At 49.1% G+C, this 26994-nt stretch overlaps 3 protein-coding genes across 7 annotated transcripts; all 3 read left to right on the top strand.

Annotated features, from left to right (window-relative positions):
* The first annotated feature begins 837 nt into the window (after positions 1-837).
* On the top strand, positions 838-17054 carry nsd3 (nuclear receptor binding SET domain protein 3). Of its 4 annotated transcripts, none has more exons than XM_049762660.2 (25): positions 838-1323; positions 3178-4058; positions 4499-4738; positions 4800-4962; positions 5049-5203; positions 5349-6056; positions 6240-6402; positions 6493-6593; positions 6885-6930; positions 7089-7219; positions 7387-7512; positions 7572-7698; positions 7757-7957; positions 8051-8230; positions 8902-8925; positions 10826-10982; positions 11138-11340; positions 11402-11514; positions 11878-12027; positions 12086-12208; positions 12279-12395; positions 12488-12629; positions 12694-12800; positions 12865-13072; positions 13350-17054. In XM_049762660.2, the coding sequence occupies exons 2-25, from the start codon at positions 3222-3224 to the stop codon at positions 13628-13630; spliced, it is 4803 nt and encodes a 1600-aa protein (XP_049618617.1). In that variant the 5' UTR covers positions 838-1323; positions 3178-3221; the 3' UTR covers positions 13631-17054. The 4 variants fall into 4 exon arrangements, with proteins under 4 accessions (XP_049618617.1, XP_049618615.1, XP_049618618.1 ...); XM_049762658.2 differs by having other exon boundaries at positions 8779-8925; XM_049762659.2 differs by lacking the exon at positions 838-1323 and adding an exon at positions 1349-1891 and having other exon boundaries at positions 8779-8925.
* A 443-nt stretch (positions 17055-17497) lies between these two features.
* On the top strand, positions 17498-21338 carry plpp5 (phospholipid phosphatase 5). 2 transcript variants are annotated; one of them, XM_049762773.2, is made up of 9 exons: positions 17516-17660; positions 18360-18479; positions 18565-18703; positions 18846-18954; positions 19030-19120; positions 19355-19418; positions 19484-19608; positions 19736-19906; positions 19996-21338. In XM_049762773.2, exons 3-9 carry the CDS (start codon positions 18633-18635, stop codon positions 20163-20165), a joined length of 801 nt encoding a protein of 266 aa, XP_049618730.1. In that variant the 5' UTR covers positions 17516-17660; positions 18360-18479; positions 18565-18632; the 3' UTR covers positions 20166-21338. The 2 variants fall into 2 exon arrangements, with proteins under 2 accessions (XP_049618729.1, XP_049618730.1); XM_049762772.1 differs by lacking the exon at positions 18360-18479 and having other exon boundaries at positions 17498-17660.
* A 154-nt stretch (positions 21339-21492) lies between these two features.
* Positions 21493-25940, top strand: cdc45 (CDC45 cell division cycle 45 homolog (S. cerevisiae)). Its single transcript, XM_049762696.1, has 18 exons — positions 21493-21744; positions 21831-21890; positions 22270-22362; positions 22440-22577; positions 22672-22830; positions 22914-22972; positions 23061-23109; positions 23200-23261; positions 23332-23382; positions 23573-23692; positions 23765-23896; positions 23961-24059; positions 24123-24284; positions 24521-24659; positions 24718-24801; positions 24937-25055; positions 25243-25319; positions 25611-25940. Exons 1-18 carry the CDS (start codon positions 21694-21696, stop codon positions 25673-25675), a joined length of 1719 nt encoding a protein of 572 aa, XP_049618653.1. The 5' UTR covers positions 21493-21693; the 3' UTR covers positions 25676-25940.
* The last annotated feature ends 1054 nt before the right edge of the window (positions 25941-26994 follow it).

Here is a 26994-nt window from a genome sequence, read left to right as displayed (position 1 = left end):
GGCCACCCACCCACCAACCCACCACCTAAATGTGATCAACTAGAAAAAACAACGCCATATCAGCGCACGTCATGATGTAACTCTTGGTTAAAGGTCTGCAACTATTAGAGCTTTAGCAAACACCATATGACGTTCATGGTTATTGTAGACATAAGCACATTTCAGTTACGAAAAAATGCATATGGAATACAAATAAAAAATTGAGCGCAATGGATTAGGTGACCGGACTGTGCCGAGGTCGGCGGAAAAGACTCAACTTCGTTCTGTATGTACAGTGACAATAAGATGCCCAGGCACTCGTTCAAATGCCATCTTTTTGTGATGTCAAATAGAAGACATTGTTAAATCATTTCAAAACCTTTTCCACGACCCCATAACTTGTACGATTCATTTCTCAGAGGTGAGGTAAAAATACACAAGCTCAATGGCGTGTGCACAGCACTCTAATAACTAATAATCCGACATTGCCCCTGTCCCCATACATTTCTTGTAGCATGCGTGAATTGTGAGACCTACGTGTATGTTGCAGCGTCCGATCGCGTTTCTGTCAATAAACTGTGCATTGTGCATTGTGCCTTTCCTTGGAGACTCGCCACTTTTAAGGGTTTCGAGTCCTAATTGTGGCCGTATTGGGATTAGTGTGAGAGTTTCAAACATACATGTTTTTGGAGCGTGGGGGAATGCAGGAGTACTGGGAGCAAAGCTGATTCTGCAGAATGATGACTTCATCAAGTCATCATTCTAATGAATTAACCCGGCCTATCAAATGGGTGCTGTGCTAACTAAATAAGTGTTGGGAGGCACAATGTGCGTGACACTTTTTGCACAACATATTTCCTCTTTCACTTGGGTGGAGGCGTGACTGTGACCTGAAGTGCTGGCAGCTGCTGCATGGATGAAATGAACAGTAACCTCCACGTCCCGATGTGCCACTTGCAGTGGCCCCTGCAGATTGAACGCCTTGGCAGGCCGGCCGGCCGGCCGTCCGTCCGTCCGTCCGTCCGTCCGTCTCTAAAGGCGCTCCCGGAGTTTGAGAAGAGCGCACCAATTTGAAAGGCTCTTGTTTTGAGCAGGGTGTCATCAAAATCTCCAGTTCTTCCGCTGAGGAAGAGCCCGGCTTTGGGATTGGGTAGCGAGCAGATAGCGTAACATCCCCCTCCTCCTCTCTGTGGAGAATTGCGTTAAAACGAAAAAGGAAAGGCCTGCGCTATCTCAATTTAACAGAACACATTTGTTGATTTGGATTTATTTCCCCCCCACTTCTATACAAAACGAGGACGCGTTGCTGGCTGGTGTATGTGTTTAGAATGGGACACGCTGAAGGTACTGACATTTTTATTTGCCTGCATTTCGCGACTCCCCGTCCCCGAAAAAAAATCCTGCATCTCAGAAGCCATCTCTCCCTTCTTCTTTTTGTGCATGTTTTTGCTTGAGCGCCGCCGCTACCGATGCATGCTCTCGTCCACCCGTCGCCAGTGCAAGCCTTTTGCAGCGGCTGCTTGCTTCTTTTTCAAGCACATTCTCCCCGAAGCGCCAGTGATGGAGGAATAATCACGCCAGACAGGCAGCCATATTGGCACTGTACTGTTAGCTTAGCTAGCGTTAGCCTTCCCCTTTTCATCTTATTTCCTTTGCCTGCCGTGTGCTCCAACATACGCGTTGCTGCGCGCAATCAACGCGCGTGTGGACACATGAAATATGCCAACACGGTTTCACGTATGCGTTCTCAGCGCCCGCCACCAAAGTTCAGAAGATTCCGAAGCCCAATACAATCATTTTTAGCTAGGTAGCTCGGAAGCTAACATCCCACAAGGCTATAAGATCATCATATCCAGTGAGAGACAATTGTCTGCGCAGATGCTTTCCCCGCGTCGATTTCCTTCACGCATCTGTAAGCAAGCATCTCCGATTCACTCACTATATCTGATTTTTTTTCAGAAATCCCTTTACACGCTTTTCATGTTTTAGTGAGCGCTTCACGGCCCCACACGGATGTTTACATCACCATTATCCACCTTCGCGTACACGCTGAACCTCAGGCAGGCAGGCAGGCAGGCAGGCAGCCAGCCAAGCAGCCAGCCAAACAGCCAGCCAGCCAGGAAGACAGCCTCTTCTTTACACTTGAAACGTAATAAAAGTGTCAAGAAATTGGTGCGAAAAAGAGAGCGGATACTGCTCTTTGTTTTGTTCTCCGATAACTAACAAACTGCCATTTGTTTGTGTTGGCCGCCAAAAACACGACGGCGTCGAGCTTTACCAACAGCAAGACGAAGTGTTAGAAGCAAGCTAATAGGGTTTGTTATGATGACGAGTCTCTTTGTAATCAACATGCTCCTGAAAGTGGGACTTTATTGAGATGTGGCTGGGGATGGACTTATCGAGCGAGACATTCACTCGTCATCATTGATGATTCAAAGTGTACGGGTGGCTGATACCTTATGTGTATTATCATGCACAATTTACTTCTACGCAACATGTTTACACTTTCCCAAGAAATTGTGTGCCAATTTGTTGATTGAAAAAAAGAATCAATTAACTATTTCTGCATTTTACTTCAATCTTTTGAGTTGAGTCCATATTCCCGTCAAGTGCCTTTGGTGTCCACAGAGGAATTATTCAAAGAGGCCAAACCTTTGCGCAATTAATTCCGCTCCTAAAAAATGCCTGATCTTTTTTCTTTTTTTTTTTCTTGTTCCCCCACCCCCTTTCGGATGTATCTGATTTTTGCATGTTCACAACACTAAAAGTCCTAAATACTACAGCATGTAGCATGGATGTTTATTAAAACTGTTCCAATATTTGATGCATGCTTTTCTTGTTAAAAAGTGACTTAAAGAAGCAAGTCATTTTGATGGTGAATATTCTCTTTTCATGATCAACTTGACCATTTGCACGTGTTCCTGAAATTGCTGTCCACCTGTCATAATATATAGTTGACACGACAGCATCTTGTCTTTGTTTGGTCGATGTTGAAACATCTTGAAATAGTTGCCGAATAATAAATACTTGACATATTTGTGTAGCGGAATGTCAAACTTGTGCACCCTGTCATCGTGAGATATCACTTGTCAAGTATTTGATTTTTTTTTTTTTTTTTATGATGATTTGAACGCCACCTGATGTTGATATCAATCTTTAGCTCCCAAAATAACAATTTGCACGCGTCACTCCCAACAGGTCCAGTCAAAGAAAAAGAAAGTTAAGGATGCCGGAGCCCAACAATGGATTTCTCCTTCTCTTTCATGCAAGGGATCATGGGAAATACAATTCAGCAACCCCCTCAGCTTATTGACTCAGCCAACATCAGACAGGACGGCACCTGCGACACCGGCAGTGACCCGGGCGAGGATGGCGGTCCTTCCTACGATGCGAGCCTGGATGCCGATTTCTACCCGCCCTCAGCGTCCGAGGACCTGCCGCACGTCTCCAACGGCTACCCGCCGGGTCTGGGCATGTACGAACCGCAGTCCAAATTCTCCATGTACTCGCAGTTCCCCAACGGTTCGGCCAACGGCTACGGTCCCATACGCAGCTACGCCGAGCACGGGCTCCTCCTGCCGGGGGAGAGCACGGTGCTAAGGGGTCCCGGTCTGCAGGAAAGGCCCCGCTCGCCTGTTTCGCCCCCGCTGCCCACGCATCACCCGCACTTGCACCACCCCCACCATCATCACCATCACCTCCCCCACGCGCATCACTTCCTGTCAAACACGCCCCACATCCAAAGTCACCCGCAGAGCCCGCTGCCCCTGCCCACCCAGCACCACCTTCCCCACACGCCTCACATCGTGACCCACACGCTGCCGCCGCTGCCGCCGCCGCCGCCGCCGCCGCCGCTGCCTCCTCCTCCAGCACCCTTGCACTTGCCCTCCTCCAGCCCTCCCCCCTCCCTGGTGGACAGTACCCCTTCCTCACAGCCTGTCCAGCCTCCTGCCAGCGCTACCACGGGAGTGCTGAAGACCAGTTCCCCTGAGATCAAGCTGAAGATCATCAAGACGTATCAGAACGGCAAAGAATTGTTTGAAACGGCACTGTGTGGAGATTTGCTGCAAGAACTGCAGGTATTGCAATCAACACTCATTATATAGATAGAGATAGCTATTTTTGCCCGTGTGTGTGTGTATATATATATATGTATGTATAATTATTATTTATTTATTTTTTTAATTGTTTTGCCACTTTTTCCTTTGCTTTTTTAACTACTCAGGCAAGTAAACATCCATATACAGACGGAAGAAACACAGCTGGCGATTGCGTTAATGAGGTTTCATGGCTCCTCGTAAATCTCCTTCCCTATATTTCATTTGAACGAGTCTTTGACCGGAGGACTTTACACATTTGTTTATTTATGTTCACCATTGATCCAGCTCGCCGCCGCCGCCGCATCTCACAATGCAACGTGAAAGCCAAATTGCGTAGGGAAGATGCGGCGGCCATTATGGGATCGCAAAGGGCAACGCCGACTGATGTCCCACCGTCTCGGTCTTATTTTCATCTTCAGAAGGAATCTCAGAAGAACGAGGCGGCTCAGGTGCAGCGCCGAAACGAGAGGAAGAAGGAGAAGAGGAAAAAGAACGCAAAGTTGCAGCCGCACATCCAGGAGCAGACTTTGGAGCCTGTCCAAGGCCAGGCAAGGGCCACGGGCCAGACGGAGGACACCCACGTTCAGCCGCAGCCAAGAGAGCCTCCGCTGGAGCAGACGGAGAAGCTTCACAAGACCGTTATCCAAACTGAACCAAAGGCAAGACCTCAAAGTCTCGTCTCTCGTTGCTTTGGAAGTTAAGCGGCCATTTTGTTCCCAGGTTCCAAAAGTCAATCAACCCTCAGTAATCCAAGAGACAGGCTTCTGCAAAGAGTTTGTCATTGGAGATCTAGTGTGGTCCAAGGTGGGCACCTACCCGTGGTGGCCGTGCATGGTTTCGTCCGACCCGCAAATGAAGGTCCACACGCGCATCAACACCAGAGGTAAGTGCGCGGCGGCGGCGGCAGCCGCGGCGGCGCTGCTTTGTAGACCAGGATGAAGAGTTGAAGCACTCTGCTCCACTCTGCAGGCCACAGGGAGTACCACGTCCAGTTTTTTGGCAGCGTCGCTGAGCGCGCGTGGATCCACGAGAAGAGGATCGTTATATACCAGGGCAAGCAACAGTTTGATGAGCTCCAGGCGGACACGCTGCGGAAGACCACAAACACTGTGGAAAAACACAAAGTACGTTATTTTCTGCCTCGACTCGTGTCTTTTGTGGGCTCAGCTTCAAAGGAAATCAGTCACTTCTGATCAACGTGGTGTCAAAATGGGTGGTGAAACGTCGTGACATAAAAATATGCTCAACTTGCCTTTTTCTCTTCGGCAGCTGCTGAAGCCCATCCCTCAGAGAGAGCGCGCCCAGTGGGAGGTCGGCGTGGGCCACGCGGAGGACGCCTTCCTGATGACGCGTCAGGAGCGCATCGACAACTACACGTTCATTTACGTCGACCCGGTCCCTAACGAGAACCCGGTCGCCAAGAAACCCGTGGGCCGGCCGGAGAAGCGGAACCGGCGCTCCAGCGGCTCGGCCAATAAGAAAGACGACGGGGGGCTGAAGTCGCTCGACGGAGATCAGCCGCCGAGGAGACAGCTGCCGCGTCGGCAGTGTAGTATTCCCAACGCGGAGGACGCCGATGGCTCAAACGAGAAGAAAAACTCCAGTCAGTCTGACTCCCCTAAAGAGGACGCCGGTTCCGATTCGGGAGCCAAGCCGGATTCTCCGGCACCGGTCAGGGCCTGGAAAACTGCGGCGGCCAGAAAGCTTCTGCCGCTCTCCATCACCATGAAGAGGCTGAACGTGGAGATCACAAAGTGTGACTGGCCTCTCCTGCAAAAGCAAAAAACGGCTCCTTCACCTCAAAAAGAAGAGGAGGAGGAGGAGGAGGAGGAAGAGGAGGAGGAGGAGGAGGAGAAGGAGGAGGAGGAGGAAGAAGAAGAAGAAGAAGAAGAGGAGGAGGAGGACGACGAGGAGGTGGAGGAGGGGAGAGCGGAGGGAGAAGGCAGGCAGCCTGACCTCGGCTACTGTTCACCTGAGGTGGGTCAAGCACAAGTATGAACCAGAACCAACACCGACTTGTTATCCTTTCAGCAACCAATAGCTGAATGCAAACGGTGCAGCAACACGTGTAGAAATACAAAATCGCAGGCGGACCACATTGTTTGTCGTCACACTCCGAAACACTGTCGGCGGGAGTCGTAATACTCTGTGCGTCGGCAGGAAAACAGAGCCAAACCCGAGGCCAGTCCCGAAGAGGACGAAGATGTGGACGATATGGAGGAAGAAGGGGAGGAGAGAAGAGAATCTCCCGCCAGTCGGAGGAGCGAAGAAGGCGGAACGCAGCCCGCTTCCTCTCCTGGCTCTCAGCACAGCAGTCCACACGGTTTGGAGAAGATTTTCGGGGGGGCGCAAAGGCACGGCACGGCACGGCACCACGCCGCCCAGCTCAATGTTTGTTTTCGCGCTCGTTCAGGTTCTCAAGAGAGGAAGCTGCAGCGGCGCTCGGTCAGGAGCAGGTCGGAGTCGGAGAGAGGCAACGACCCCGTCCCCAAAAAGAAAACCAAAAAGGAACAGGTATCCAGACCACATTGCAGTCTTGTTTTGACCTACATTTTAAAATGCAAAGCAAAACCCTGGACACTGACTTTTGAATATGCAATAAGAAGCTTTAGAAATAGACCACACAGCCGTTTTATCAGTCAGCTTCTCTTTTCACGACATGACAAAGTCCGAGGAAAATGCATGACGGTATTGCTGATGCGTACGTCCGCATTGTTGATGCCAATTCTTGTTCCATTCCTGGAGACTAACGTTCGTCAAAGCAGCAGCAGCCACTCCACGCTTTATTTCACTATCTCATTTCAGGCCGAAATGGCGCCGGAGGCCACACCAAGGGCGGGATCCCAGAAAGGTTGGTCCTTGCTTCCTTCCTTCCTTGCTTCCTTGCTTGCTTGCTTGCTTGCTTCCTTGCTTGCTTGCTTCCTTGCTTGCTTGCTTCCTTCCTTGCTTGCTTCCGCTTTTGCCTCCATTTCGGATCGTTTCCTGAATTGCGTCCTTGCCATTGCTCAGGAGCCAGTGAGATATCGGATGCCTGTAAACCGCTGAAGAAACGCAGTCGAGCGTCCACCGACGTGGAGATGGCGTCCTCTCAGTATCGAGACACGTCGGATTCCGACTCCAGAGGCCTCAACGATCCGCAGGTAGGCTCGGAGAAGAAGAGCTGATTGGGATGGCCTTTCCGTTCATTTCAGTGAGAAAATAGGATTTGAGATACCAACGAGCTGGCAGAAGTCATCTGTTGCTAGGCACCACTTAAGATCGATCTCTCGAAACATCTCATCACACGCAGTCTTTGTCCTTCTCTAAGGGTTTATTCGGGAAGAGTCTGGATAGTCCGGCCGCGGCAGATGCCGACGCCTCAGACACTCAGTCTGTGGACTCCGGCCTGTCCCGTCAGGACGGTAGCACCGGGAAGAGGGACACCGTCTGCCAGGTCAACGCCGACGAGGGACAAGTTTGCAAAGCTTCATCTCATCACTTCTTTCCGTGTAGATATGCGAGGTGTACGCCGAGAATTTGGTGGCGTGCGAAGGAGACTGCAACAGGCAGTTCCACCTCGAGTGTCTCGGTCTAACGTCCCTACCTGAAGGAAAGTTTGCGTGCCCGGAATGTCAAAACGGTAAGTGGACGGCGGCGTGGTGACGCATTCTCAGTCTTTCCCGAGCCCTTCTTTTTAGGCACTCACCCGTGCTTCAGCTGTAAGGAAGCCAGCCAGGAGGTGACGCGTTGTTCCGTGACCGGATGCGGATGTTACTACCACGAGGATTGCGTGCGGAAACTCCCGGGCGTTACGAGCAGCCCGGGCGGAGGCTTCAGTTGCCCCCAGCACAGCTGCGCCACCTGCTGTCTGGAGCGAGACCTGCAGCGAGCGAGCAAAGGTGAAGCCGCTGTGACTGAGCGACCGACCGACCGACTGTGAATTGTTGTTGGGTGAGTCTGCCCTGGTGTCAACTTGACTGTCCGGCGTCTAGGTCGCCTGATGCGTTGCATCCGCTGCCCGGTGGCGTATCACACAGGCGACAGCTGCGTGGCGGCGGGCAGCGCCATCCTCACACACCACATCATGATCTGCAGCAGCCACGGCAGCGCCAAGCGCAACGGCCTCCAAACGTCCCCCGTCAACGTGGGCTGGTGCTTCCTGTGCGCCAGAGGTAAGCCCGGCCCTCCCGCCCGCCCGCCTGCCCGCTAGCCCGCCCCAAACGATGAGCACACATGTGTCTTATCCTTAGAATGCAGGGACTGGTGATATTGCTCCAAAAAGGAAGCCTTTTTGTTTTTGGTGTTTTTTTCCTTCCTTCCTTCCTTCCTTCCTTCCTTCCTTCCTTCCTTCCTTCCTTCCTTCCTTCCTTCCTTCCTTCCTTCCTTCCTTCCTTCCTTCCTTCCTTCCGTTACGTTGCTAAATGCAATTGGACGTTTGCCAAGCTCGTTCCTTTGCACTCCCTCCGCTTGAAAGATTCCCGGACGTCAACAAGCGTCCATGGCCCCTTTCTTTCTTTGTTTTTTTTCCTTCCTTTTGTAAACAAGTCCGGCGTTTAAGTGCGGTTTGCCATGTTTCTTACTTGTGTCGTGAGTATGCGTGAGAGACGGTGCGTGCCCTTTCTCTCTTTTTGGGTGATTTGGTGGTGTTCTTTTGTTTTTTTCCTGATTTGTTGGCGCGACTGCGGCTCACCCCCCGTCTCTTCCTGTGTGTCTTGTGTAGGGCTGTTAGTGCAAGACCTTACTGACACCATATTAAGTTCATATGCCTATAAGTCCCACTACCTTCTGACCGAGTCAAATCGTGCTGAGTTGAAATTACCTATGATTCCCTCTCCTTCGTCAGCTACCAAAAAGAATGTTGGCAAAGGTAACTGAACCGTTTTTCTCTTTCTCCCGCGCTGGTGTGTGTTTGTATTGTGCCTGCTCCCATCCCGATCACTTTCTCCTTTTCTTTGGAATGCCGCTTTTGTTTCAAAGCCTTTTGGGTGGGTGCCATCTTCATTGACTGCTTCGATCTGCGGTCGATTGCCGTGCCATGCCATGCCGTTGTGCGTTGAATCAATAACCCCAGCCTGAATCCCTTTGAATTAACACGGAACTCTGGGTCGCATGCAAAACACACGTCATTCAATTTGAAAAGTGCCTGTTGGCTTCACCAAAGGGAAAGTATATATTTGTAGTCTTCCATCATTGTCGTCATCACTCAGTGAGCATATTCCCCGATAGAGTGCTGAAACAACGCTCTGAAATGTGCAATGGCGTATGTTTCACTTTTTCTTTTGTTTTTCTCGTTTGAAACACTTTTGATCTTGTTCAAAAACACAAACATGCCATCAATTCCATTCAAATAGTGTAGCGTGGCACTTCCCCATAGGCATCTCTGCTGCTTCTGTTGTTTGTGCGTAGGCCTCCAGGGAGCAGTGTTTAGCACTCAGGTGAAAAGAAGGCAGCAGTAGAACGAGGTGTAGAAAGTTTGTTAGTATTGTTATGTCATCTATTGTCTCTACAACATAGAATGATTTGAAATAGAAACAAAGGTATTCTTATTACTATGATGAATGGCCTCTCGTTTCTTTGCATTGCCCTGGGCACTGCGCTCGTGTCCGATTTTCTCCACATCTGCTCAAACCAAAAGGGATCAATTCACTCACCATGCATTTCTTCATTCATTGTTATTCCTATTTGTGGGTGAAAGCAACAGGTTGTCCGCCATCAACGGCACTTGCATGCGGCCCACTGCGCAGTGACTCGCAAATGCCCGCTTTCAGAACATGGACGGACGGCAGTATAGCGCACTGAGGCTGGATGCGCTGCGTTGGTTCATGCTCTCTCTCTCTCTCTGTGTGTGTGGGGGGGTGGTTGTGGTCGGAGGTGCGCTGCTTCTCTGCTTGAGCACCGTGGCGCCCTTCTTTTTTTATTCACGCAAAAGGCCGTGTCCTGCTTCAACCCTGACCTCAATTGTAAGTTTTGTTTCCGAGTGCAATTGTCAGTCGGGGCACATCTCCCCCTACCTATTTGGACACCTTTGACCTGCTTTGGATGGAATGAACTCACAATTTGGAAAGAAGTACAGGCCGAGTTTCAAGTGAAACTAGCGAGAGAGACTTCAATGATGCGTTATTGGCCTAGAATCCCTTGTGAAAATTCCATACAAGCAAGGTGCAGTATGTGTGATGGGGAACACTTTGCTTTATTGGCAGGACTGCATGCCTGCTTTTTGTTTTGATTTTCAACCCCTGATCACTGGCTGTTTGGAGTACCGCCCGTGTCGCCGCCGCCGCTGCTGCATGCGTATCCGCTCGACCAGCCCTCGGTACGCTCCGCCCCGCCACGCCACGCCACGCTACGGCGCTCTGAATCTCATTGCAAGACGTGCGATAACCGATGTGTGGAACCACCCTCCTTGGTGGCACGTGGTGGTTGTCATGGAGTACAGCAAGGGTACTAAATTGTGAAATCAAAGTGAATTTTTCCCATTCTGATTTGGCTTTGGAGGCAGCTGAACTTGACATTTACCCCCTTTGGAGGTTCCACCCTTCCTGAGGCTTTTTGATATCTTTCACAATGGCTGCTCTGCCAACGAGATTCAGAGTTGGTCAAGCTTTGAAATTCTTAAAGCCTAATGATGCCCCTCCCCCCCGCCCCCTCTCTTTGCATACTCATTTCCCATATCAAACGCACACACATGCACCCACACTCATGTCCGTGTTCATCCATCCATCCATCCATCCATCCATCCATCCATCCATCCATTCAAACAACTATAGGAGGCAAGTTGCTGTGCTGCGACTCGTGCCCGGCTTCCTTCCACCCCGAGTGTTTGGAGATGGAGATGCCCGAGGGGCCTTGGTCCTGCAGTGATTGTAGGGCTGGCAAGAAACCTCACTACAAACAAATTGTCTGGGTCAAACTGGGAAACTACAGGTATGCACACATGAAGGGCACACGCACGTACGCACGCACGCACGCACGCACACACACACGCACACACACTCAATGAGAAAGGGCCATGTTGTCGGGTTCCTGCAAATGATTCCTGCGCACGGCGCTTGGGCTCCTTTTTACCCTCGTCTCGCAAGGTGGTGGCCGGCGGAGATCTGCAACCCTCGTTTGGTGCCGTCCAACATCCAGAGCCTCCGTCACGACGTGGGCGACTTCCCGGTCTTTTTCTTCGGTTCGCACGACTACTACTGGATCAATCAGGGCCGCGTCTTCCCTTACGTGGAGAACGACAAAAACTTTGTCAGCGGTCAGATCAACATCAACAAGACTTTCAAGAAAGGTAATGGAGCGCAGGTTCTGGAATGCCTACTTTCTGACAACCTGTTGTCGGGGTGTTTCAGCTCTGGATGAAGCAGCCCGGAGGTTTCAGGAGCTCAAGGCCCAGAGGGAGAGCAGGGAGGCTTTAGAGCAGGAGCGCAACTCTCGCAAACCGCCACCCTACAAATTCATCAAGGTAAGAGCAAGTAATATCGTGGCATCACTTCTCACTGAGCTCAGTTGCTAGCAAGCGGTGTTCGGTTGAAAACCGAGCCCTGAGGAACCGGAGGCTCCGCCCTTTCCTGGCAAAGTGCCTGCCCTTCAGTCAAATTGTTGATGACAGGAGAGCGATGCAGGCTCTCCAGGGCCACAATTTGGACAGCCAGCCTCTCTCTCTCTCTCTCTCGCTCGCTCTCTCGCTCGCTCTCTCGCTCTCTCTCTCTCTCTCTCTCTCTCTCTCTCTCTCTCTCTCTCTCTCTCTCTCTCTCTCTCTCTCTCTCTCTCTCTCATGTCCTCTTTGGTGAGGCGTTGCTTGTAAATTGTCATTTTCCTGTGCTAGTCCAACAAAGCCGTGGGCAAAGTGCAAATGCACGTGGCCGCCGACTTGTCGGAAATCCCTCGCTGCAACTGCCGGCCTGCGGACGAGCACCCGTGCGGCCTGGACTCTCAGTGTCTCAACCGCGTGCTCCAGTACGAGTGTCACCCTCAGGTCGGTTGCGCTAGCCGCCGTCCGCTCCGAGCGGCGCCTGCTAACCTCCTTGCCGCAGGTATGTCCCGCGGGAGACAATTGCGAGAACCAGTGTTTCTCCAAGCGCCTGTATGCCGAGACGGAGGTGATAAAGACGGAGGGCCGAGGGTGGGGCCTCAGAACGAAGCAGGCTCTGAGAAAGGTATGGCGAGAGAGAGAAGCGCTAGGCTGAACGCCAAGCGCAAATGGCCCTTCTTAAACCTTCTCTCCAGGGTGACTTTGCGATCGAGTACGTCGGAGAAGTCATCGACTCGGACGAGTGCCAGCAGCGAATTAAACGCGCCCATGAAAACCACGTCACCGACTTCTACATGCTGACCCTGACTAAGGTAGCGCCATTGAGGGGAAAAAGAAAGAGACGGGGAAAAAAAAAAAACAACAACCACACCATCTCCTCAACCTACATCTTTGCGTACGTCAGGATCGCGTGATCGACGCCGGTCCGAAAGGGAATTCTTCGCGGTTCATTAACCACAGCTGCAGCCCCAACTGCGAAACCCAAAAGTGGACGGTCAACGGCGACGTCCGCATCGGACTCTTTGCTCTCTGCGATATCGAAGCCGGTGAGTTGCCGTTCACCCGGCCGGGTCGGAGGAGTTGAATGAAAGCCTTGCTGTCTCTGCGCAGGCGCGGAGATGACCTTCAATTATAACCTGCACTGCGTGGGCAACAGGAGAACATCTTGCCGCTGCGGATCGGACAACTGCTCAGGTTTCCTCGGGGTGCAGCCCACCGTAAGCGCACGTGCCGCTCGGCCAAGTTGTCCTTGCCGTCCTTTCATTGTCTCGCAAATCCCAGAGTGCTGCGGTGCAGGAGAAAGAGGAGAAGGCCAGGAATGCCAAGCTGCGGCAGAAAAAGCGCAAGCTGCGCCTGGAGGGCAAACACGCCGCGCACGACTACTTCTGCTTTAACTGCGGAGAAGGAGGAGAGCTGGTGATGTGCGACAGGAAGGAGTGTCCCAAAGCGTACCACCTGCTGTGTCTCAACCTCAGCAAGCCGCCATATGGTGAGCAAATCTCTCCGAAGGGTGCTCCAAAAGAACTGAAAGCACGGAGCTTCTCTTCCGATCTGGACACGCAACCATAGCGTCGGTTGCTTGGTCCGTGATATGGTTATTATTCACGAGGGCACGACGATGATTATGAATGCACATGAAATATCAAATACTTGCAATAAAACCAGCCGCTTGCTATCGAACAGGGATCTGTTTAGCGATGAAGGCTTTTTGTTGTTGTTTTTGCCTCATCCTGACACTGGGATCTTTTTGCTTTTGCCGCCCGCAGGTCGTTGGGAGTGTCCCTGGCACGACTGCAGCATCTGCGGCGCGCCGGCCTCGTCGCTGTGTGACTTCTGCCCTCGTTCCTTCTGCCCGGATCACGAGGAGGGGGCGCTTAGCGCTTCCTCGCTGGAGGGCCGGCCCTGTTGTTCCGGCCACAACCCGCTCAGCCCCTTGGGCTCTAGCCCCGGTTCTGCTAAGCCGCCATCTTCTTCTCTGAGCCCCGTCACGGTCAAAGAGGAACCGCAAGGAGACGATGTGGCGCCCTCGTTACCTCGTTCGCTGTAAAGCGCGCTCCTGGCTGGCGTTCCGCCCACCTGCGCTCGCTAAAGGGAATATATTCCGATTTTTGTTGTTGTTGGGTTTTTTTTTTTTCCTCCCTGGCTGGCGCCGAGACACGTCACGCAACTTATGCGCTGTGAGATTGGAAGAGCGCGCGCGGGAGGCGAGGACATGCGGCGGCGGCGGCAGCGTTCTCCGCTTCTCCGGCTATAAAACACCCACCACTAGCGCAACTCGGCTCCAAGACCAACACCTCGTTTTGGAATAATCCCGAGTGTCGCCGGTAGCTGTCTATTTGAAGGAAGCGAAGCGAGGTGGAGGGTGGGGACGCCGCCCCGTGCCGCCATGCCACGCCAAGCCACGCCAAGCCACGCCAAGCCACGCCAAGCCACGCCACGCCGTTCCTCCTCCTGTTTACCTGCTGTACGCCACGGCGGTGGCTGGCGTCTCTCTCACACACACACACACACACACTTGGGCTGCCTCACGTGACACGCCCTCCCCTTCCTCTTTGACAAACTGGAGGGGCGACACTTTGTGCAATTGTTTTTTTAGGCCCACACTACATTCCAACATTCCTTTAACCATGTTTTTGATATACTTCTGGTGATAGATAAATATAATTGTATACATATCTATGTTTGTTCATGTTTACAGGCAGATTTTTCTCACTTCATCTCAGTGAGTGGTGTATTTCTTTGGTTTTAGGTGTTGCGCAGAGCTCCTTGTGAAAATCGTCCTATTAAGGTGAAATACTGTATCATGATATATAGCGTACTGGTATAACATGACACTTGTGACTTTTTCTTTGCTCGTTCACCTGTACATAATTGGCTCATGATATTGTAAAGTACTTAGCAACGGGGAGGCACCGCCCAGTCTCCACACTTGATTTTGAACACGGAAAGGGGGGCCGGGCCAGGCCGGGCCGGGCCAGGCCGAGCCGCGCCGCGCCAGTGAGCACTGCTATCCGAGTAGCGTTAATCAGCCTTAAGGGATGACTTTAGGAACTACTGCCCAGATTCGTTCCAGTAACGTTTGTGTACTGTGACCGTTTTATTTCTGATGTTTTTTGCCAAAACTTCTCTGAAAAGCACTTTCACACGCCGCGTCATTACACTTTTTCGTTAGCTCGCGTACGCATATACAGAAATGTATATTAAAGGAACATAAGTGTTTTGAAAATGGATACCTCTTCTTCTGGCAGTGACATAAGAATTTCAAATGTGTTGTGACCAAAAAGGAAAAGGAAAAAAAAAAAAAATCTGTTTTGGGGCGGCAAAATTTGAATGACCGCCAGCCTCGTGTTGAAGAAATCATGAATCGCTGTCATGATACACAGTCCAGTAAGTATAGTGTACAAAATAATACAACCTGTACAGTGTTTTTAAATTGCTCATCTGTCGAATCTTTTGTATTTATTGCACCACATTTTATACCAATTGCTTTGTCAAACACCAGTGCAGTACTCCCTGTTACCACCGTGTGACATTTGAAAAGAGGAAAAAAAAGAAGGGGTATTATTCAACTTGTAATTAGTGCATCCTTTTTGTTGTTTCTACATAGGTGTAATGATTCCACATTAGCCGCTGCTCATGCGTGGTGACTGTATTTGCTGTTTAAAGCAGTTCAGTATTGCAATGTTTGTCATGCCCCCCCCCCCCCCCAACCAGGGTACTTTGTTTTAACCCGGCAAGGTGATTGGTGACACTAAAGTTAGTGTCAACGCCGAGCAACTTATTAAGGACGTTTTGTGTCAAAGAGGTCAAAAAGAATGGGGGGTGCCAATTGACAGCGGACAAATTGTGGCTTAAGTTAAACGGGCCATGTCTCTCTCCTTCATGTTGTTTTTGCACTTCTCAAAAAATTTCCATTTGTTGTCATTTTCCCTCAGTGGTGTACAGTGCCATGAAAAAGTATTTTTTTTTGCATCGTTTCCTCATTGGAATGTTTTCCATCATCATACAAGCGGGACGGTCTGGGGTTCGCCTGCTTATTGTTGAGTCACAAACACTGACCATAGCTGAGGCGAGGGAGGTCTTTGCTGTGCTGTAGGGTTGTTTTTCTCGAGTGCGTTTTCTTCACTCTTTGGTGCGCTTAAGTCGGTCGTCCGGGGTCCTCATGCTCTCGGAATGGCTTTGTAACCCTTTCCAGTCTGACTTAGCTGTTGTTGAATTTCTTTGGATGGCAGCTTTTTGTGACCGACTTCATTTTCTCAGACGCGATATCTTGCTCTGACGTATACATTTGTTTGATGATACTTCTTAATGTGGGGGGGGGGGGGGGGGGGGAAACTATGGGGGGAAAATAAGAGAGAATTTGAGGAGAGGGCAACATTTTCTCGGCACAGTACGCAACTTTTGTCCCCCGATACTTTCCTCTCAACGTGGTCATCGAAGTTCATTTAACAGCCAAGCATGTCACCACCCAAACTTGAATGTTATTATTTATTCTATTAAGTGTGGACAACAGGCTTTTGTTGTTGTTGTTGTTGAATCATAAGAGCATGACTGGTCTCTGTTTTTTCAAGGCGACTGTTAAGCTGAACTGCACGTTTGAGTCTTGAAATGCCTCATCCCAGCATTATTGTGTTCCTTTCTTATATTTTTCTAGAATAAAAACAGCGGCCTTTTTGTTTTTGCACTTGTGATTGCATGACATCGGTAAGTGCCATTTTCCAGTGGCAGCGTTACAACGCAATCATTTGTATGTTGCATCATTTCATTTGCTTCAAAAAACAACAACAACTAACGTTTTGTTTCTTTGTGCCATTCATTTGTGGAAAATCCCCCCAGCATGTTTGTTCCTTTGTTGGTGACCCGGAAAGCTTCAGAGTGACTTCAAAGCATCATGGAATTTTTTTTTATTTTTTTTAATACCACCCTTAGCGCTTCAAAGTTTTTGCTCCTCTGTTTTGGTGCAATTTTACAGACTGTTGTTGAGTTTTTGGTTGCCCGGGGGGGGGGGGGGGGTCAGTCGGAGAAGAATTGGTGTTGTGCTGAACAAAAACTCACTCGCAAAAAGCACTCCATTGTTTTTGTAGTAGAATACATTTGAGTTACTAACTGGGGTCATATCTCTCTCTCTTGGTGTTGCTTTGCTTCAGTGAAAAACGTGGATGAACACGAGCACCCCGTTGATTACTGTTGAACCTGTGTTACTGCATATTGTTGGCAAACCTGTAAATAGTCTCGCATTGTATTTGCATAGGATCATGTTACTGTGGCGTGCTATTTTTATTTGATTTTTCGGCTTGTACAATTCCGCTTATAAATGTGCGTGACTGTTGGGAAGACACTCTTTTTGTACATGACTGTCTTTTTATTTGAAAATATGACCTCTGTCCTTTATTTCATTGAAAAGTGGAGTTGGAAGAGTTCAGACATGCCTGAAGTTTGACTTTAATAAAGCTGTACTCTGTCTCAGTGAAGCGCGACTTTTGGCTGGCTTTTAAATGAGAACAAATAAATTCATTTGAATGAATAATAATACGCCCGTATGCAAACAATGAAAACACGAATGAGTAAGGAGTAAATGCGTCAGAATAGCCACTTTGAATGATCTATGAATTGCTTGTTTGTTTGTTTTCTAGTTTTAGTGACGGTTGTGGATTTTGAGTACAATCGAGTCTCATAGATCGATACTTACCGTGACGTGGCGTGTTGCGTCCATGTGTCAAAATGAAAGACCATTTTAACACAACTTCCGTCTTTCGAAATAAAACCGCTTTCACGAATGCCGATTCAAAAGGCCAATGTATACATGGGGATATATACTTGAGGTATTTAACGATGCGAATAATTGCTTATTTACCGGCACAACATATTTGAACCTCGACTTTATTATTGTAGAATTCAACGCGACACCTGATTACTTTGAAAAGCATGGAACGGATACGTTTCATGCAAGCTTAGTGAATCGCTTCATGGCGTCACTGGATGAAGCGTCTCAAATGAGTGAAGATGCTGCGGCCTTTTTCGACATAACCACCGGCGTGGTCATGAGGAGAGCAAGATAGAAAACAACCTTAGTGAAGGTGAGTCGTGAACCGTTGTTTGTTTATTTTGCTAACTGCTATGTTGTGCGACAGATGTGCCAGCCGGCCAGCCGTTCAGCCGGCTAGCTTAGCCTCGGCTGCTATCATGTCGCTTCCTTCCATTGGCAGACAGGCGATGAAAGGATGGCTGCTATCTGTCTGTCTGTCTGTCTGTCTGTCTGTCTGTCACTTTCAAGTCACATAACATGGAAAAGCGTCGTGGCATGTGGCTATGGAACTCTGAAACGGCTACAATACGGTGGTTAATAGCTACCTGTTGACACGATTTGTACTGAAATGTGCCCATAGAGATCAGTAATGTTCTCATCAATTTGTTGTTGCTGCTGCTGCTGCTGCTGCTGCTATTTAGTCGAGTTCAATGATTGCAAAGTTTTCATCCTTTTTCAATTGTAACCCGTTGAAATCACGTCCCACAACTGACAAATGTCGAAAATCTGGTTGAACCATAGTTAGTGCCAACCGACATGATAGAACTTTATTTATCCCACAGCGGAGGAATGTACTTGTCACAGCAGCGTGCAAGAATACAAGCGCCAAATGTCAAAATGGCTAAATAACAGACAAGGACAAAGACAAGTGCCACGAGTAGCGGTAGAGACCCAACGCATGATGTCGAGTCTGATTTTTGTGATTCTAAAATGACTTTGAAAAACAATCAAATGATTGACTTGCTTCTAGGGATTGAGCACCGACATCAAGTCAAAGAGCCAATGATCCGCCATTGTGTCGATTTGAAATTCACACTGCTACATCACACGCGCTGTAAAACGCTGGAAACATTTTGTTTGGTGGTGTGCTGTGAGTTTTTCCTCCAAATATGTATTGATCTAGTCACAATCACAATACAGGTTCATTTGAAAGAGGCCCTTTTTTCTTTCTTAAGCCCGGCCGGAGGTGATGCGCTGCGCTGCTGCGTTGCTGCGTTGACTGAAGTCCACACCGAGAGACAAAATGACGAGAAGGCTGCTTCGTGGGCTCCTGTCGGAAATCTGCATCCGCTTGGCGCTCCTTGTGGTTTTCCTGTAAATTCTTTGCATTTGTTTCAAGCAGACATGCGTATTGACCAAGCTGCTCAAAGTACTCCCACTGTGTACTTGAGGTGGAAAAGTACACACTGCCTGTATTTGAGGAGACAAAAGGAGAAAGACAGTTTGATTCTTTCAGGGTGACGGAGCAGCTTCCGCCTTTCTACCGAGAGATCCAGCCCGAGGAGATATGGTTGTATAAATTCCACCGGGTAGAGCGAGATCACGTCCCCACACTTCTCATGTTTGTAAGTGACGTAACAGTGGCGGCGGCGTTGTCGTCTTTTGAACCTGACTTGAATTTGTACTCTTTTCCGCACCAGAGCATAGCCGTCTTCACGCCGCTGACGGTCATCACGCTCTTCACTGTTCTGACCAAGCCAGAGCGAGGAGACGCCAAGGAGGCGTCGCTGGGTGAGAAACGCTTGTCGGAGGGCGGTGGCACCTTGACTTGTTTTGTGAACAAGCAATTCCAGTCGTCTGTCTGTATGCACCATCAATTCAAAGCAACATTGCCATGCCGTGTGCAGTGAATTCCATTTTCAAAAGGCATGAAAGCGTATTTTCTTGCTTAAGTCAAGGTAGCGCAGCGTACTTGTTTCCCCCCCCCCCCCCAACGCGTCCTCATCGCTTCCTTCTGTCATCCAGCCGTGACACTGACGCTGGTGCTGAATGGCGTTTTTACCAACGTCATCAAACTCGCCGTGGGCAGGTAAAACCACGCGGACGGACGATTACCCTGTCGGCGAGTCCAAATAACAAGTGTCTCTGCATCAGGCCCAGGCCGGACTTCTTCTACCGCTGCTTCCCAGACGGCCAAATGAACCTGGAGCTACGCTGCAGCGGTGATCCAGATGTGGTCATGGAGGGAAGAAAGAGTTTTCCCAGCGGACACTCTTCATGTAAGACGTACTCACCGAGAGTTTGTGCTGGGGGTCGAGTCGAGTCGAGTCGAGGGCTTGGCCATGAATCACGTTCAAATGGACTCTTTTGGGGTTGCTTATTGAATCTTGGATATTCTTTTCCTAGTTGCTTTTGCAGGGCTGGGCTTCACAGCTCTTTACATCGCCGGGAAGCTGCGGTGCTTCAGCGCGGCCGGCCGAGGCAGGGCGTGGCGGCTCTGCGCTTTCCTCACCCCTTTAGTCGTAGCGCTGACCATCGCCCTTTCCAGAACCTGCGACTACAAACACCACTGGCAAGGTCTGCCCTCCCTCCTTGCGACCGGCCGGCTCCCTTGTGAGCCTAATGAGCCATTATTAATAGCCTTGGCTTTGTCGTCCCGCTTGTAGACGTGTTGGTGGGCTCTCTGCTGGGCCTGGCCTTTGCCTGGCTGTGCTACAGGCAGCACTACCCCGCGCTTCATGACGCCGACTGCCACCGCCCCCTGAGTCACCATGAGCTTGTCCCTGCCGCACAGCAACGCAAGCTAGCCAACTCCAACTACATCCTGCCCATGTAAAACATCAGCCCGCTCGCTCGCTCGCTCGCTCGCTCGCTCGCTCGCTCGTGCTGGCTGGCTGGCTGGCTGACTGGCTCCTCTGTCGCATATCACGACTCTTGTGTCCACTGTGGGAGCTGGACCTTTGGTAAGGCCGGTACTTGAAGGACGTTGGAGTTGGAGCGTATCAGAGCAGGAAAAAGGCCCGTCGAAAGTCTTTGGAAGGGACATTGATGCAACCTTGCTAGCTGATGCTGCTCCTATCCGTCACCATTTTAATCCTGTTCATATTTGACAGCACTTCCAGGGTGATGTATGCACACTTTTTTGTGGGTTCTAATCTAAGTTGGTGTGGTCAAAGGAAAGAGGCAAACCTCTGATTTTTTTTTTTGGGGGGGGGGAATCAGCCAAAGTTTTGCAGGGTATAAGCACTTTTGCTGGTCGCTGTGAATGCAGCTCAAATCTGCTGATTGCAGTTGATATCAGACCAAACTTGGCCAAGATTTGGTGCCTTTTTTATTTCCAGCATTGTCACGCTTGTGATATGTACACTGCTTTTCATTCCATCCTGGTTCAGGTTTTGACATTGTTACTAATGATTATTGAGATGTGACATGATGCTTTTCATATAGGAAAAAAATCATCGATTTTTAAAAAAAATATATTTGTTTTTAACTCAAAACAGAAATGGGATATCTTAATGGAACGTTATTTATAATTTATTTGTGAATTTCATAATTCCACTATAGCCGTTTTTTTATGGTGTACTGTACGAGCATCCGTTCCAAATTTGGGCCATGTAGAAGTTGACTTGAACTTCGGTGTTTGTTTGCCCAAAATGTGATCGTGTTTGTAGAAGCACGGGTCCCTTGACCAATTAAATAAATGCAGTAGTCACTTGAAATCTTGCATGTTTCCCCATGTATGTATATTTAAAAAAAAAAAAAAAGTCTCTCCACATACTTTCTTATTTCGTTACCGGAAAGTGTGTTTTTATTAAAATTTTTCTTGTCTTAAATCAGGTTGTTGAATAGCTCTCTAATACTACGTATTTTGTCAAGTACAAAGACTTAGCATTATCGTTTTTTTGTTTTTTTACTGTCAGGCACGTCTTTGTTTTGCCTTGTAAGGACCATTAGCTAGCCCTTGATGCTGTGATGTCATTTGGTCGCAGTAAATCATGTTTCTACAGAAGCAGCGTGTGCGTCGTCTTTTGTCTCGGTTCGCTTGTGTATTTATAATGGCAAAAGTTTGAAAGCTAAAATAATTCTCCTGTAATTCTGCTTTCCTGCTTTCGTGAGTGCTGCGTGGTGCGCGTGACGTGGCACACCTCCCCTCTCCTGATTGGCTACGTGTTTGGTTAGGTGTGACGCAGCCTTTTGGCCTCTCCTGATTGGTTAGGTGTGACGCGGTCTTTTGGCGCCACATTTCCACTGGCGCTGCAGCTGTAGGTCTGTCTGTTGTCCGAGCGAGCGACTGTTGACACAAAAGCCCGAAAATCTCGCTGTTTTTGTAACATACGTGGATTATTGTGTCGAGGACTTCCAAGATGTTTGTCACGGACATCCGGAAAGAATTTTATGAAGTTGTTGTCAATCAGGTCGGTTGTTGAGCGACTTGCACGAGCCATGCATGAGCTCGGTGTTGACGGACGGTGTCTGCTAACATTGTGGAATTGTTTTTCAGAGAGTTGCGCTCCTGGTGGCGTCAGATATCGATGCTCTTTGCGCCTGTAAGATCCTTCAGGTTAGTTCGCTGTTAGCTAGCAAACGTTCTTTCTCGTTTTGGCCAATTTGGTGTGCAGACACATTTGTTGACGATCGCGTGAACTCGTGTCGAGGGCTGCGGGTTCTTTGTGTTTCTGAGGTACAATAACAAATGTGTCAAATTGTGTGTAAGAGTTCATTTTAAAATATGGATCATTTTCTTTCGGGAAAGTGCAATCGTTTTTGCTTCTTTCAAGGAAATGTACACACCGGACAGTGTAACCGTGTAACGTATGCTTGGCATTTATTGTACAAGCTCAAGACTCTTCTGAAATGGTAGCTTTCTGCGTCACCTCAGCCGCCCTCTTTGGTCCTGACCCGCCGGCTGAGAATGACTGTGTTGTTCCCCCCTTCCTCAGGATTTGTTTCACTGCGATCAGGTTCAGTACACCCTTTTACCAGTGGCGGGATGGCAGGACCTTGGCACTGCCTTTCTCGAACACAAAGACCAAGTATGAAACTCCTCAGTCAATAAATGCGTCAGTCTTCTACGCATCATCTAAAATAACGATTTTTGTCGTCGTTCCAGTTTCAATACTTTGTCCTCATCAACTGCGGCGCCAACGTGGACCTCCTTGAGTTGCTGCAGCCGGACGACGACTCCACCTTCTTCATTTGCGATACTCGTCGGCCTGTCGATGTGGTTAATGTCTACAACGACACTCAGGTAGCAATGACTTCCTTGATTTCAATGCTTACTCATCTGTTGGAAGGAGAATGGAACGATCCATCCTTATCGATATTTTGCTCTTTCTCTGAAGATCAAACTGCTGATTAAACAAGACGATGATCTGGGCGTGCCGTCGTACGATGAAATATTTCGAGACGACGACGACGAGGAGGAGGAGGAAGGGGGAGACTCTGGAAATGAAAGCGCCGAAGGCTCCGAGCCGTCTGGGAAGCGGAGGAGATTTGATGAAGCATGTTGTTTATCAAAATGATACCCAGTGCAAAGTCAAACAGGAATTGGGTGTTTAATGTTGTTGTTGTTGTTTTATTTCAGGGGGAAATTGAGAGAAGAATTGAAAGGCAACGTGAGAAGAGGGAGTGGCAAGCGCGGAGGTGAATCAAGTCACATTTGGACCGCCTTTGGCGGGGCAGGCAGGCAGGCAGGCAGGAGATTTGCATTCACCTTTTGCTTTCATGGCAGGAGGGAAATCTTGTTTGACTACGAGCAGTATGAATACCACGGAACATCGGTGAGTGAGCGGCCGCAGAAAATAAGCTCTCTTGATCTTGAGGGCATTTTTTTTCCATTTGGCGCAAAGAAGCTCTCTTTTCTGTCTTAGGCTGCCATGATGTTTTTTGAGCTTGCCTGGGTGTTGACTAAAGACACTAAAGACATGCTCTGGTAAGTTGCCTCTTCCCCTGTTGACTCCTCGACAATACTGTGGCAAAAATTCTTTTCTTCTTGTCAACAGGTGGGCCGTCATCGGGCTGACCGATCAGTGGGTTCACGATAAAATCACACAGTAAGAAACGGGCTGCTCTAGCATCAGTTATTATTTGATTGAGAAATGTGTGGCGAGTGAATTTGAATATGCAGGCCAATTTCAAAAGTGCAACCATCTGGATTCCCTACTCCCTTTTTGGATATTGAAAGATGGCATGTTCTGCTTGATTGCAGTTGTGCAACGGAACACGTTGTTTTCTCTCTTTCAGTACGAAGTACGTGACGGACATCGCCGCCATGCAGCGCCACGTCTCCCGACATAACCATCGAAACGAGGACGAGGAAAACTCCCTGTCCATCGACTGCATGAGGATCTCCTTTGAGTACGAGTATCCTTTGTCGTCCGAGGACAACTTTCAAGTTTGTTTTTGCAGCACCTCCTCCTTAACCTTCTGCCCTAGCCTGCGTCTGAGCCTCTACCAGCACTGGTCTCTGTACGAGAGCATCCGTAATTCGTGTTACACCTCGTGCCACTTCAAGCTGTGGACATTACACGGACAGAAGAAGCTGCAGGAGTTTCTGGCTGACATGGGGTAAAAATAGGAGAGCAGCTGCAAAAGTCAAGATGGGTGTACTGAGGGTGCTCTTTTGTACCAGGCTGCCTCTGAAGCAAGTGCGGCAAAAGTTCACCTCCATGGACATGTCCATCAAAGAGAACCTGCGGGAAGTCATCGAGGAGTCTTCCAATAAATACGGGTGAGGGGGGATTCATTTGAGCTGTTTTGACTGCTCCGCGCTGACAATTCTGCCCTCTGACAGAATGAAAGACATGCGCATCCAGACATTCGGTGTCCACTTTGGCTTCAAGAACCGTTTCCTGGCCGCCGACATGGTGCACGCTACCGCCGCTCTACTGGAAAGCACGGAGAACGAGCTGAACGCGTCAGGCCGCTTCATCGAGGCGCTCGATTCGCTTTCCAGGTGTGACCCTGTTTACGGTTGGAACCGACCCTGATTGATTCAGCCGCTCGCTCGCTCGCTCAGTCGCTCAGTCGCTCACTCACTCACTCACTCACTCACTCACTCACTCACTCACTCACTCACTCACTCACTCACTCACTCACTCACTCACTCGCTCGCTCGCTCGCTCACTCACTCACTCGCTCGCTCACTCACTCACTCACTCACTCGCTGACGACACCTTCTCCCTTCGGAAGGAGCAACCTGGAGCATCTGCACTCGGGCATGGAGATGGCTAAAAAGAAGCTGATTGCAATCCAGCAGACTGTGGCCAGCTGCATCTGCACCAACCTCATCTTGTCCCAAGGGCCTTTCCTTTACTGCTACCTCATGGAGGTGCGTGCACGTGATTGCGTTTGCTTGGCCACTTGAGTAACGGTGCCTTCTCGCACAGGGCACGCCCGACGTCAAGCTTTTTTCAAAGCCCATGGCCTTGACTCTGCTCTCCAAGTACCTCCTAAAAGCATTCATCCAATCAGTGAGTAGCTCACGATCCAACATGCTGGCACTTGTCGTTGCTGCTGGTTGACCTAAAAACCAAATCTGATCATGGAATGAAATCAGCATTTTCTTTCTTCCTCCTCCTCCTCCTCCTCCCCATGTTGTTTGCCAGACAAGGAATAAGCGGTGCAGGCTGCTTCCCCTCATCACGGCTGCTCCCAAAGATGTCGAGAAAGGCACCGTCCTCGTCTTGGGAATCCCACCCGAGTCTGAAACATCTGACAAAAAGAAGTACGTTCGCATGGACTATTTTATTTATTTATTTATCCGTCGGGGTTGTCCTTTGCTGCAGCAAGCTTTGTAATGTGCCACTCTGTTATAGTTTTCTTCATTCAGTTCTACATTTGGATGTCATTGACTGAGACGATTGTCCGTCTGGGCTTCAATTAAAACAACAACAACTTCACTCTGTTCTTAGTTTCTTCGGCAGAGCGTTTGAGAAAGCTGCAGAAAGCACCAGCTCCAGAACGCTACACGACCACTTTGACACATCCAGTAAGTCCAGTTGAATTTGCAATCGGTTTGAGACAGGGGCAAAGTTTTTATGTGGCCACATGGGGGCAGCAGTGTTTTCACTTCAAATACCATCGAAAAGCAAGAGCAGCAAAGAGGTGAGAAATACCGTTTTTGAGCCTCGCAGCGTGTTGCAAATATGACTGGAATTTTGCTGTATGTGTTCTATTTTAACAGAGTTAACAGATTTGTTTCCTTATTCAGCACGTTTTCATATCTTTTACACAAATGTACCAACTAAGCTGAGCATTTTTCACTTTTCTTCCTGTGCAGTTATTGAACTGAAGACAGAAGACCGCAGCAAATTCCTGGACGCGCTCATAACGCTTCTGTCCTGAGGCAAATGAATGTGCGTGTGACTGAGCAACAGCATATGAATGAATGAATGAATGAATGGTGGTTACCTCTGAGAGCAGAAGCAGTGTGAGTATTATTATTATTTTTTTCATTTTTGATCTTTTTAATCCGTTTCCGTGGATATTGTACAGTGGGTTATAAATGTATTGATGTGTGGAATTCTGCTGTTTTACTCATGCCTGCGTGTCGTCAATTGTAACAATTTATGCATGTTAATAAATCACGAGGTCTTAAGTAACAAAGTAACATTTCATTTCAGTCAAGTTCTTTCAGCCATGTACATTCCTGTGGCCATCCATCTTGACTAGTGTAGCGATGAAAAATCATTCACAGTTAAATGCTTTATCTCGTCTTTTGGCCTTGATGTCAAAGTAAGCCAAACGGAATGAACTTGGTCCGGGTCGAGCGAGAACGAAGGTCAGGTGGGCATTTGTTGTCGGCCCGCGGCGCCGCTTGAAAGTGGAAGCGTTTGTGTGCTACGGGCTGACGAATACCGATGCGAACGTTCTTTTCCAATTTTGCACAAGATAAGGTAGCGCAGCTCGCGTCAAGTTGTGTTTAACTTTGAGTTGCTCAGCTTGCCGTTTTTAATGACAAATTTCCTGGTTGGTTTTCCGATGCAGGTGTACTGCGTGCCTCGGAAGTCCGCCCGCCCGCCTGCCCGCCCGCCCACTCGCTGGCTAATGGCTCTGTTTAAACAAGCTCCCTGGAGTGATGTTATCCAGTGTTATCCACTTTTAACATTTATCTCCACCAACGTAATTATGTCAAATTACACATGAATGGCTCATTACTGCGCCCTTACTGAGTTGTTTATCATTTAGTTTCTTCCCATTCAGGACATTTTAGTCTACCCCATTGGGCCTAAAATTAGGTTGATCACAAACCTATTTACCGGAATCCTCCCCAAAATGCTTGGAAGAATGTTGCAGTAAAAGCCAAACGACTGGAAGCCGCTGCTTGGCTTCATATCCAAAATGAGAAAGAAGCAACATAGTTACAGTAATTCAACAAGCATCTGTTTGCTTGCTCATGTGGTCGGTCGTCTGGCCTCGGCCATCAATCACTGCGCGCGTCTACGCAGCCTCCCTCCCTCCCTCACGCTCGCCTTTTCCATACACCTCTGCCGATGAGGGGCCGCTGCCCTTTCCGCCACTCTGCATGTGAGGAATGTGGCATGCAACACGCACGCACGCACACACACACACTTGGGGAGGGGGGGGGCGAGACCCTCACAAGGCATGATCATGCAGCCATGCAGTGATCCGGGCAAGCCTCACAGACTGTCTGTCCTGTTGCT

This window comes from Syngnathus scovelli, chromosome 3, assembly GCF_024217435.2.
Source record: "Syngnathus scovelli strain Florida chromosome 3, RoL_Ssco_1.2, whole genome shotgun sequence".
NCBI classification, from domain to species: Eukaryota; Metazoa; Chordata; class Actinopteri; order Syngnathiformes; family Syngnathidae; genus Syngnathus; species Syngnathus scovelli.
This window is presented reverse-complemented; position numbering and strand designations above follow the sequence as displayed.